The 12,076-nt window shown below is 33.9% G+C and overlaps 2 protein-coding genes across 6 annotated transcripts in view; one reads left to right on the top strand and one right to left on the bottom strand.

Moving 5' to 3' along the window:
* Window positions 1–3,805: 3,805 nt before the first annotated feature.
* Window positions 3,806–6,689, top strand: LOC111641567 (rho GTPase-activating protein 6-like; the record flags this gene model as incomplete). The annotated part of the gene is made up of 8 exons (XM_023387745.1): window positions 3,806–4,018; window positions 4,086–4,260; window positions 4,340–4,395; window positions 4,475–4,625; window positions 4,703–4,854; window positions 4,923–5,105; window positions 5,181–5,281; window positions 5,355–6,689. Coding segments are annotated over 8 exons (1,806 nt in total), but the record flags the coding sequence as incomplete, so codon positions are not given.
* A 77-nt stretch (window positions 6,690–6,766) lies between these two features.
* LOC111641552 (transcription factor SPT20 homolog) overlaps window positions 6,767–12,076 on the bottom strand; it is a 35,989-nt gene continuing 30,679 nt past the window's right edge. For all 5 annotated transcript variants that reach the window (XM_023387732.1, XM_023387731.1, XM_023387733.1 and 2 more), the window contains 3 exons: window positions 11,160–11,339; window positions 10,992–11,076; window positions 6,767–7,527 (listed from right to left, as the gene is read on the bottom strand). In XM_023387732.1, coding sequence (XP_023243500.1) covers window positions 7,367–7,527; window positions 10,992–11,076; window positions 11,160–11,339 — 426 coding nt within the window. In that variant the 3' untranslated portion in view covers window positions 6,767–7,366. The remainder of the gene's footprint in view (window positions 7,528–10,991; window positions 11,077–11,159; window positions 11,340–12,076) is intronic.

Here is a 12,076-nt window from a genome sequence, read left to right on the forward strand (position 1 = left end):
GTTTAGTTAATTCTACTTGCAGGTCAACATCTGCCTTCATATATTTTAATATTTACTTCAAAAGTATTTTCCATTACCAGAAAATGCTTCATTATTGTAGTACGACAGTTACCATTAGAAATTATTCAATCCATATTTCATTAAAAATGTTAAATAAACGAATCACCAAACATATGCCGTAAATCCATCGGGCTAGTTTATGTTTGGTGATTAGCTATATTTCATCGGGTTTAGCGATGTTTATAAATAAACGTTCTAAAAACTGAAAAATGAGAAATAATTTCGTTATCTCTGAAATATGCTTTTTTAGGTCAACATCTAACTATCTGGGCACTAGTGATTAAAATTTTCGGTTACTTTTGGGCTGGACTTTATAATTATTTAGGCTATAAAAATCTTAAATGTCTAGCAACTTTACCAGGCAGAATTTAGAAAACTCCTGAAATATCACACCGTTTTCTACTGTACTGAGTTTCTTTCCTATTTGTCATACATTAGTTTATTCTGTACTTTTGCATGTTTTGTTCATTACTGAGAGCATCTAAGATATATTCATCTACAGCTCTGCAGTCCTCAATTACAACTCAAACCAAGCCATACAGAGAGCTTTCTCTGAAAGAAAAAGTTGAGGTTATCAAGTATCTTGAACCCAACAGTCAACAAAAAAACAGCAGCAAAGTTCCGGATAAGTAAAATATGTGTTAACAACATTCGTAAATGCAAGACAGAATACCTTAAACTTTATAAAAATGGAGACTGTTTCAGAAAAGTAAGAAAGATAGCAAATTTTGAGATAAATGCTGCTGTTCTGAAATGGTTTCAGCAAATGAATGGCATGAATGCTCGTGTGTCTGGCATTCACATTTGCAGAGAAACTTTATATTCAGAACTTTAATGTATCAAATGGCTCGTTTGAATCATGAAATCGCTTTCTCACACACACAAAGACGCGTCATTTCAGAGAAGATACTTGGAGAATCAAATGATGTAGATGACATAACAGTGGGAAATTCCAAACAGAAGATTACAGTTTATACAGTTTTTGACACAATTAATATATATTCTGCTATTTAAAATCACAGCTGTCAAAATTAATAGAAATAAACTCACAAAACCTACAAAACAATGTGTCACGGAGATTGTTATAATGTACTGTATGTATTCTCCACTTTTCTATAATGACTATTTTTCTGTAGTGACCATTTATCTTAGTCCCAAGGTTAGTCACCTTAAGCAGGTTCCACTGTATTTCATTTATTTTGTTCCTCTATTGAATGAAATCGTCATTTTCGAATATACATACTGTATTGCATTTCGGATAAAAAACAAAAGCACAATCTGTATATCAATGTTATGATGATTGTCAGATGATTGTTCGTATAGTAATAATTATGAGGATATGAGTGTTAAGTCCATTGAGTCCCGAATAATTCATTTGTATTCTAGTTTCATAATCTAAAATAAAAATGGATTTATTCTCAATGAATCACGATAGCATTAACAGATCTACTTCATGAACACACACGATAAAATAAAGCTACATTAACCCCACTCAATTATTACCTCAAACTCAATGGCATAAAACGTTCGAGGCCGGATGACCAAGGCGGTTACAGCGTTAGCCTGTCTCTCTGAGGGTGGCGAGATTAAATCCAGGAGAGGCAATTCAATAATTTTTCGTGGACGGTCTGTCACGAATATGTCTGGTGCCGTTTCTCACTCCCGGTCATCCCCATTGCGGGCCTAATGGAACTTACGATGGACACGAAAAACGACTTTCTAGTACCCACGTGGCAGCAGAGTCGAAAATAGAAAGACATAAAACGTTTGAATAAAAACAGATTTTTCACAAAAAAAAAAAAAAAAAAAATAGTACATTCAAAAGGGGCGAGAAGTACATTAGCAAAAATATCTAAAATCTCATAAAAGTAAAATATAAGACATCAAAATTTTACTCTCAACGCCTCGAAGAACTAGACGGCAAGAAGCTGTACATTAATTTAAATGTCTTCTGCTTATTTTTAAGAATGATTTTTATCATTAGTTTGCTCCTCATTATTTCAAATTACATTCTCTTTTATCTTACTCTCTATTATTTTTTATATTAAAATTTTAAATATCATTTACAGTTACATAATTATCAATATATGTAATGTTTACATTTTATAAAAAGAATTATTATTAATTACAATACAGAAATGGGGATAGTATCATGAAACGACGGAAAACGCCGGGATTTAGCCTTAGAAAACGGTAAATAGAGGAACACAGTACTTTGAAAGTTTAAAGAATCACTTGACTGACGATTTTGTTTATTTTCCATAAAAGTGCCCGATAATCTGGATAATAAATATCGGAGATCTTTTAATAAATGGATAAGATAGAGGCGTTGTATACCTTGTAGTATGTTGATATTTCGTTTCAACTAATCTAATTCAATTCTGTAAACAAGTCCTAAAAGGAAATGGGTCTATTATTTGTTTCGATATCTCACATCACAAAATAAATAAATGTTTTCGTCTAATGTAGAAATTTCAATAAACTTTCTTGTTTATTTCTTTATTTTCTTTGATTTTTAGTATTTATTTATATACAGTGTTTTTTCCTTTCCTTTATTTACTGCATCAATTAAATTCTAACAGAAAAACATTTATTTATTAATATAATTAGTACGCAAATTATCTCATTAGGTTTTGTTTCCTTCTCTTTCCTAGTTTCTCGTCTCAACCTCACAGTTTCCACTAGTTTGAATACCAAAGATTTTCCAACGGATTTTAGCATTTTGACGTTTGAATGTTATTCGTGTAATAATTTTAGCGTCATTCAAACGCCGAGCCGAGAAAATAAAGGCTTCGGCCTACCACTCTGGGGAACCCGGGATCAAATTTGTACGAGCAATCCGGTCCGGAATTTTCATGGTCAACGTGTCTTGTTTCACACCACCCGGTCGCCTCCATTGTGAGTTTGATTGAACCCAAGATGGATGTGGGGAAAAAACCCGCTTCGTTCGTACCCATAATCTCATATTTAAAAACAAAAAATTAGCACCAAAAGCATCAGTACTTAACAACAGGCGACTGACTGTTCACATCAGCCGCGTGTAACTAGAATGGATAGACATCGACAGGCAAAACTCTCTCTCCAAAGACAATGGCCGACAACTGTTGGTAACGTTTTGTGTCTGTAACAGTCGATGTGAAAACCTTCATTAAAAACTCGCAATACAATGTTTGTTGGTACAGTAATGGTCGGTAGCCTTCCTTCGGTCAGTTGTATAGTGTGAATCAGTCTTATGGCGTTAGCCTACCGTCCTGGATGCCCGGAAACGAATTCAGACGAATCGAAAAACCCCAGGAATTTTCGGGGAGTAGCTGAACAAACGATGGAGTAGCCAGTGTGGTGAACGCAATTAAAAATTACAGATTTATATTTTAACTATAAATGGCGCTGTTCATTTAATCGAAATTACGCGTAATGAAATGGCTGAATAATAACAAATTCTTGAGTACCGATTCGAGTTTGAAATGGAACTTGCCAATTTTCTAATTCGCCTTTAGGCATCACACATTTGTCTGGAAAACAAATTCCAATTCGTTTTTACACTAATCTGAGGTAATTAAAATATCATCATATTTAAATTAAAAGAAAAAAAACGAATGAAAAGCAAAGGGTATCTCGATCAAGTAAAGAAATTTTTATACCTTTTATAGATTTATTTATCTATTGTAAAGTTTTGCAATATATATACTATTATACTGTATATACAATATATGAAATAATATACAACGAATGTTTTCTTTCCTCGTCAGAAGTTCCGTCCGAAGGACTTGTGTTCGGTATCCCCATTTGTCAGTGTCTACAAAACGAGAGGTTAGTTAAACAGAGGTCGTCGGCTCTTTTGAGGGAAGCGCCCGACACTCCCGTGGCCAGTAGAAGCGAGGAGGACGTGTCATCGGGAAGAGCACCATCCAACGACACGGTTAGCGAAACTTCTGCGTCTTCCCTGGCCAGGACTCCGGTGAGCTTCGCATTTTTTCTTGTAATTTTGTTTGTTGTTCCAACTGTTAACAGATTCATCCGTGCAGGACAGCGGATCCATCGAATCTCTGTCTATCGCCAAACACACCTGTCTGGACCTAGGTAGATTGGATATCGGATCTTCGGATGGCTGGAGCCAGGGATCTACCAATAGTCTTTACACCAATGGACCTCAAGTTCCCGCAGTCGTCATTGCTTGTTTCAGACACATAGAAACTTACGGTATTGTTTCTTAATAAACTGCATTATCCGTATTAATTCACAAATTTATCACAAAATTATTATTATTTCTTAAATTTAGGGCTACACGTGTTAGGTATTTTCCGCGTCAGCAGTTCAAAAAAGAGAGTGAGACAGGCGAGTGAATTATTATTTACTCTAGAAAAAATTATCATTTTTAATTAATTAGTAAATTGAATTTTCGACTTATTTATAGCTGAGGGACGATTTCGATAGTGGCAAAGAAGTGAAACTAAACGATGAGCATCATCCTCACGACGTTGCTCAACTTCTCAAAGAATACTTTCGCGATTTACCCGAACCTCTTCTGACCAGGGAACTCTATCAAGCTTTCTTATCCACGCAAAGTTAGTTTTTATTTCTTGACAAATGCTTATTTTCACTTGTGTTACGATTTGAGTTATTTGCAACGGTTTTGTTCCAGGACCCCGTTTGCCCATAGGTCGAGTCGAAATGTTGCAACTGCTGTTAAATCTTCTGCCCGTTACAAACAGAGACACTTTGTGGGCCTTACTTAATTTTCTAGTCAAAGTAGCGGATAACTCTTCGGACAGACTATCCGAAAACAAAGAATTTGTAGGTATCTTAGTTTTATTCGTAAATTGTACACAAAAATGCGATTTCGTAACGATTTGTCCGTCTAGTTACCAGGTAATAAAATGGATTCTCACAACTTAGCTACCCTCTTCGGACCCAACATTCTTCGTATGACCAAAACCGGAAAAGACTACGAATTCCTGGTCGAAAACGTCAGCAGGGTTCAAGAACGATGCGACGTCATTTTAGTTGTGAAGAGTCTCATCGACAACAACGAAAAACTATTCGAAGTAAGAAGCTAAACAAGTTATTTATACATTCTGTATATTCGCAACTTACTTTTAAATTTTTTCCCCCTGTTGAAGGTTTCCGCGGAAAATCTAGACGCGGCTTATCGCAGATTGCTGGTGGACGATCCAGAAGCTCTGGACGTACTTCTTCGTCGCAGATATTACAGCTCACCAGAGTAATTTTCACTCGATAACTCTAAACTTCCGTGTTTAATAATCGACACACTAATTCGTACAATTAATTTTCAGCTACGACGATAAAAGCAGCACTCTACCCAACGAAAGTCCACCCATTGTGAGTAAGGAAGAAGAGAATTATCTCCGCCAGTTTCTATCTAAAGATCGATCCAGAAAAAGGGAAAAGAAGTCAAAGGGAAAATCGTCCAACGAACAAGGAAGGAAGAGTCTTACTCGACCTTTGACCCTGGCCGAGATCTCTCGAGCCGAAGCATCCAGCACCGAAATGTCTAACAGTCCTTCAGAATCTTTGGACAGTCCAGACGTGACCACGTCATTTACGGTTATGGTGCCTTTGTCGCGTGCCGACGGAGGACCCGTCATAGTGCCTCAATTGGAAATCAGCGAAGCTTCGGAGGATGAGAACGGCGAGAGGCACAAGAAGGGGGGAAATCGCCCGTACGGCAAGAACAGGCATCCCACCTCTCCTTCGTTTCACGTGTCGGACATTAACGAAGAAGTGACTATAACAATCAAAATGCCTCGCCGCAGACCGAAACAGGAAGATCCTAAGACAAAAACGTCCGAATCGGATGTCGACAAAGTATTGCCAAAAAGCGCTTCCACTTCTATATTGTCCGGACTGTCTCTAGGACACAGAGACAAAAAGAATTCGAGAGGGGAATCGACGGAACATTCTAGTAGCAGAATATTACCATTTTTCGGAATGTCTTCCCCCAAACCGCTGAGGACCAGAAACGTGCAAAGTTCCGCCACCACAAATTTTCCTTTGGAGAGATGGAAAAGGAGGGAAATCATCGCTTCGGAATACACGGAACAAACTTAAATTCGTACATTTCTAGAATGTTCTGTGATAGCGTCATACCGAAACAAGTACAGTACGTATCGTTCACGTGGAGGGCAATTTTGCATCGATAAAGCGTCTTCGTTCTATCTTACAACCAAAACGATTCGGACGGCGTAAGCAATACCTTCGTAAAACGAATTTAAGATGTACAGTACATCCATCACTTATCATTCGTACGAAATTTAACCTCGTAAACGGTAAAAATGACGTAATATTTTTATTTATTTTGACTTTATCAGTAAAGAACACGTTGCACACTCGAACTACACCGTAAATCTGCTGAGCAGATGTCACCAGATTTGTACACCACTAATCTGAATTGTTCCATTTAAGCGCGACGATCGTATCGTCCATTGTACAGTTTGTGTATAATGACCAGGGATCAAAATCCTTGTAAATATTTCTCGTTTGTAATTGTGAAAAATTTGGAAATTACTCGTTAAATACGGTCCTCTCCTTTGTAAGTCGCTTGTTTTAAAAAATGTACAAAAAAAAAAAAGAAAAAATCCCGAGTTTTATACGAGTTTGCATTTTTGTATATTGTTGCTAAAGAAAATTCAGTAAAATTGGTTTTAAAAAAAAATTAACAACGAAAGTTACAATGGCGGAAAAACAGTTTATATATATAAAACTTTAATATGAGGACAATATACAAATATATATATATATATATATTTGCGTGCATCGATACAAAGAATTGCCGTTAACCATTTAGAATTCATATATAAACAAACTTTTCAATTTGTTAAAAATCGGATATGTAACTATATTTTTATTGTTACACGTAGATGTAATGCTTTTATATAGATCACGACGTTGTCGGCAGCATTTAAAAAATGTATCGAGGCAGAAATTTATTAATTATCGTTATCCTAAAATATTAAATACTTTGAAAATTATAATCCGTTCACGATAAAACCGCAAAATATATACAGTTCGGGCGATAAATCGAAAAAATAAAAAATGTTTTAAAATTCATTTAGGGACAGCATAAATAAAGACGCTATTAAATAAAATTTCCTGGAAACAATAAACATCTCAGCAAAAATAAATAATGGAAATTTCCATATAAAATTTGAATTTCCGCGCGCCGAATAAATCCAGTTTCGTTCAACGTATCGAGAAAGTTTCTCTCGTATAAAAACATGCATCAGGAACGTAAAACGACGAAGTTTTTCTTAAAACGCTCGCATCGTTGGCTAAAATCGAACCGACGTCATTTGGATGACGAATTGGAACTCGTTTTCTTCTTGCTCTTAGTTCGAGGCGCCAATGGTTGTTGAGGTTTGGCCTGTTGATGGAACTGTCTCTGCAGTGCCATCTGGAATTTGTGTCTTCGCTGCGGCGTCATCGAGCCCGAAGACAACGAAGAAGCATCTGAAAAACAGAGAACATTTATAACGTTTAAAGAAATTTTTGCAAAAACAAAAGCATAGTTTCTCGCAATTCCCCAAGCTACTTACTAAACGATTAATATAAAGTATAAGTTGTGTTTATTACCGTGAGATTGTAAATTTTATAGATCGGTATAAAAAAATTAGCCGTTAAGTGAGGTTAGAGACTATCATCACCTGGTATATCTATTATGTGATGTAGAAATTATCAAGCAATCAATCAAATTCATTTGTGCGGATTAATTCTTTCTTTTCAAAATTACTTTAAATTTTGAAAAGAAAAAAAAATGTAATTAAATGAGACTAAGTTTCACAAGCAATAGTAGATAATAAACCAGCAATGAGTTACTCAACTTTCCCGGCAACATTTAAAACTTTGGTGGTGCCATCTGTTATATTTTATTAAAACTTTTTATATTTTTAACTACTATAAAACGGCAAAAAGCTTAATTTTGAGGGTAGGGATAAGTTTTATAAAAAATTGTAAATGGTGATAATCACCAAGATTTAATAGCATCAATCCCCTAATAAACAAACTGTCCAGCAAAATTTCAGAAATTTTCGACAAAAAGCACAGGAGTTATTAAGCTTCAAACAGGGTGAACAAAATCGTGCCCCCCACACACAAACATCCATACATATAGAAATTATCCCAGAATTCTTTTGCATTTATGGACAGTACAAGGTGCTCTAAGTCCAAAAATGTAAAAATCTAGGGAGTCACTTTTGCCCCATCGCTATACTTTCCCTCTGTATAAAAGGCAGGAAAATAAAAAGTAAAAAAATGCAACAAATTCTTGTAAAGTTAGATTAATAACAGAATTATAAGAAATTATTGTTGAAGACACAATTATAGAGGGATTTGAGAAATCTTATCAACAGCTTGGATGGAACAGTGGATGATGATCAAGGAGACTGAAGATGACAACGAAGTAAGAAACAGGAATGATGACAATGAATGATGTTTTGATAAAGATGAAAGTCAAGTATTGTTTCAATAACTAACCAATTTTTTTTTAAAATCAAATTGTTAATATTCTATATGCAAATAAAATAAATAATAATAGGTTGAGTTATATTCTGATCAAAACAGTAATTTGTTAAATATATAATATTGTCAAATCAAAAATATTTACAAAAGATAACACATAATCACTGGATGGAAATCAAGGTAAAAGTAGGAAATGTAACTGTGCACATTTTTACATGTTGGGAGGCTGACTACAATATCCAGGCGATACAATCAGGATAAATGACTCATTTCATTGCAGCACCTTGTTTGTATAGGATTGGACACTGTTGCTAATCTACATTGTATTGTGCTAAAAGATCCTTACTTCTTTAGAGTTAGTACACATTTTGTATTCAGTAATGCACTGACTGATATATGTTGTCCCATATCCAATGTGAGGGCAACACATGTAAAAACAGGTTTGATATTTGGAGCAGTTGTAGCTTTTGCTAAACAAAAGTAGTATATATATTTGAAAACTAAATATTAGAGTATTTAGTTTTCAAATATATGAAAATATATTAATAAAAGAAATAAAAGCATATGAATAATTGTGAATGTTGATTTTCAACAATAACAAGTTCATTAACATTTTTGCAAGTTTTTCAATTAGTTTTAACACACTTTAGTCTGATCATCATTCAGACTAAGCAACTAAATTCTGTCAATTGAGATATTCCGTTTCATGCTGAGCTTATGTAAGAAAAGCAGAAACACACAGCAGCATGTGATGTTACAAAATGTACAGCAATATCTGCAGCACTCATATTCCATATAACTTATTGATTTTTGAGAAAATGTAAAAATGTTCAGTAATTCACATTTTTGGTAATCTGGTATCACTTTGGCCTCATAGGTACTGGATTATTTAATAAACTGACAATCATTTTGACTGAAAGGTTTAAAAAAAAATTTCTTCTCAACAAATTCTTCCAATATAATGTTAAATTACAAAATGTCCTCAAATTAATTTAAAAATGTCTTTAATTTTATATTTACAATTAAGTTTTCTATTATCTAAAGTCTAAACAATATTAGACAATTCACAATTGAAAATATTAGCAAAACACTGGGCTAATAACTAAAATAATAATAAGAAAAAAGTCCCAACCTAGACTCAAACAAAACAAAATTCATCTTCAAAAATTTTTATGTATATGTCTGAATCTATCCTGTTAAGAAAAGACCTCTCTTAAAGACTCCCTTCTCTGTTGCAGAATAGAAAGAGAAAAAAAATCTATAGATTTAAAGGAAACGGTATAACCAGTGGATTAAAAGCAGAGCTGTGGAGTCGCGTAAAAATCTACCAACTCCAACTCCGACTTTTCCTTACCATCAGACTCTAACTCTGACCAGGAGCGGACTTGTTACCAAAAGAGACATGGAAATTCTGATGTCATCACATGACCTCAAAATAAAAGATTCAATAAATAGAGTTCTAATAAAGATAGAACGTAGAAACTCTTTATTCCAAAGCTATAAGACTAAGTAATATATAAATATGTATTCGATAATTTTTACTTTTCCGGCTGTTATATATAACAAAGGGAAAGTGTAGCGCTCAGTCAAAAAAACAACCCCTCCCAAATTTTTACATTTTTGGACTCAGGACACCTTGAAATTTTGAGATATACAAAAGATTCGAGGTTTTTTCTATAGGTGTGGATGTTAGACTATGTGTGTGGGGCATGATTTTGTTCACCCTGTTTGAAGCCTAATAATTTCTGTGGTCAGAGTGGTCAGAATCAGAGTCAGATGTTTAACACAAGAATTAGTTATTAAGCATCAAAGTGGTTGAACTAAATCATGTCCCCATATACATTCTAGCATCTTAGGTGAGAACATTTTAATAGGTTTTTTCTGTACTATTATAAAATGACAAAAAAGCTTACTTTGAGGGTAGAGACAAGTTTTATTTTATTATTATTATTTTTTAAATTTTGAACGCTAATAACGAGTAAAATATTCAATAAGAGATATGACACATGACCACTTTTATGTCTTCACCCTGTCGACCTTTAATTAAGAACCAAAATTTAATAATATTAATGCTCCTTTATATGCAAGCTACAGTGCCACATTTCATTTCTTAAACTTTACTTATTCTGAGATATTGTTTATTATCTAAGAACAGAAAATAAAGAAATTAAACAAATTAGACGCCAACACACACTCACGCAAATTTTTCCCCTTTTATTGACTTTTTTTGAGGGGTTCGGGATGTCTCCAAACGTGTAGATTTGCAAAAGAAACTTGGAGAATCAAATTTGACACGATTCCAATACTTTTGCATTTTATATACATTACAAGTTGGGAAGTAAAAAGGAGTCAGAGTCGGCGGATTTTTTGACGACTCCGACTATGACTCCACGGCCCTGATTAAAAGTGATGCTATAAACTAAGAACATAATTCAATAAGTAATTATAATATTAACCTGGTGATAAGATGACAGCTGAAGCAACATCAGAGGAAACATTTTCTGTTTCAACACTCACAGGATTAACATCAGCACTTCCCATCTGAAAGTTGTATGGAAATGAATCCCAATTAGATGCACATTTTAAATGTATTTTTTTAAAACTAGTTTCAAAAAACTTTTTACACTTGTTCCAATACTAGAAATGGATGAACAGAGACTAGAAGTGGTAGAGATGGAAGAAGCATCCTGATTCCTAACTCCTGCCATGACTATGTTACTTGATGATGACAACAAAGTTGGCTGTGAAGCAGTTACCAATGGTATGGTGACTGAACTGCTTTGAGTCATATTTGATAGTGTTACCTAAATGAAAATAAAAAAAAAAGTATTTCATTTTTAAAACATTCAAATAGTTATCTACTAACTGTGTATAAATCTAAATGTATAATTAACAGGCTTCTACTTTTAAATACAAGAAGTTTACCTTGATAATTCTAGATAAATTTCTTGTCTCAGAATTTTTAAATTTATCATGATAACTATTGTAATTATTATTACTACTACTACTTAGGACTAATGATTGGTTATAATTTAATTACAACTTTTACATTCTACATTGTTCCTGATACTCTTTATATCAACTTTAAGTACTTTTTTCAATAAGATTTTTCTAAACTAACAATTTAAATTATTAAAACTTGCTTAAAAATTCTTAAATAAATATATTGAGAAACAGTAAAGCCAAACAATTGCTGGATTATATCGGGCTAAATTACTACAATTATTATTAATTTAATGTTAAGTAGTTTGGCACTAGAGGCAAACATTAAGAACAAAAAGTGGGACTCAAACCTACAACTCCCACTTATTACATATGGCTGTGTTGTCAGTTACTCTATCCAGACCTTTATCCAATCATCACTTCTAGAACTTATTAATTTAGATATAACCATACTCAGTTACTTACAACACCTTTATATTTAAATTAATAAGTTCTGGGTAGTGTAACTGGAAATATGACAACATGGTAATCAAGAGTTGCGGGTTTGAGTCCTGCTTCAGGCTAATTCTTTTCTTCCAGAACCTTCTAAATTAACTAT

Source organism: Centruroides sculpturatus, unplaced genomic scaffold, assembly GCF_000671375.1.
Source record: "Centruroides sculpturatus isolate CEXI.00-Female unplaced genomic scaffold, Cexi_2.0 scaffold1576, whole genome shotgun sequence".
NCBI lineage: Eukaryota > Metazoa > Arthropoda > Arachnida > Scorpiones > Buthidae > Centruroides > Centruroides sculpturatus.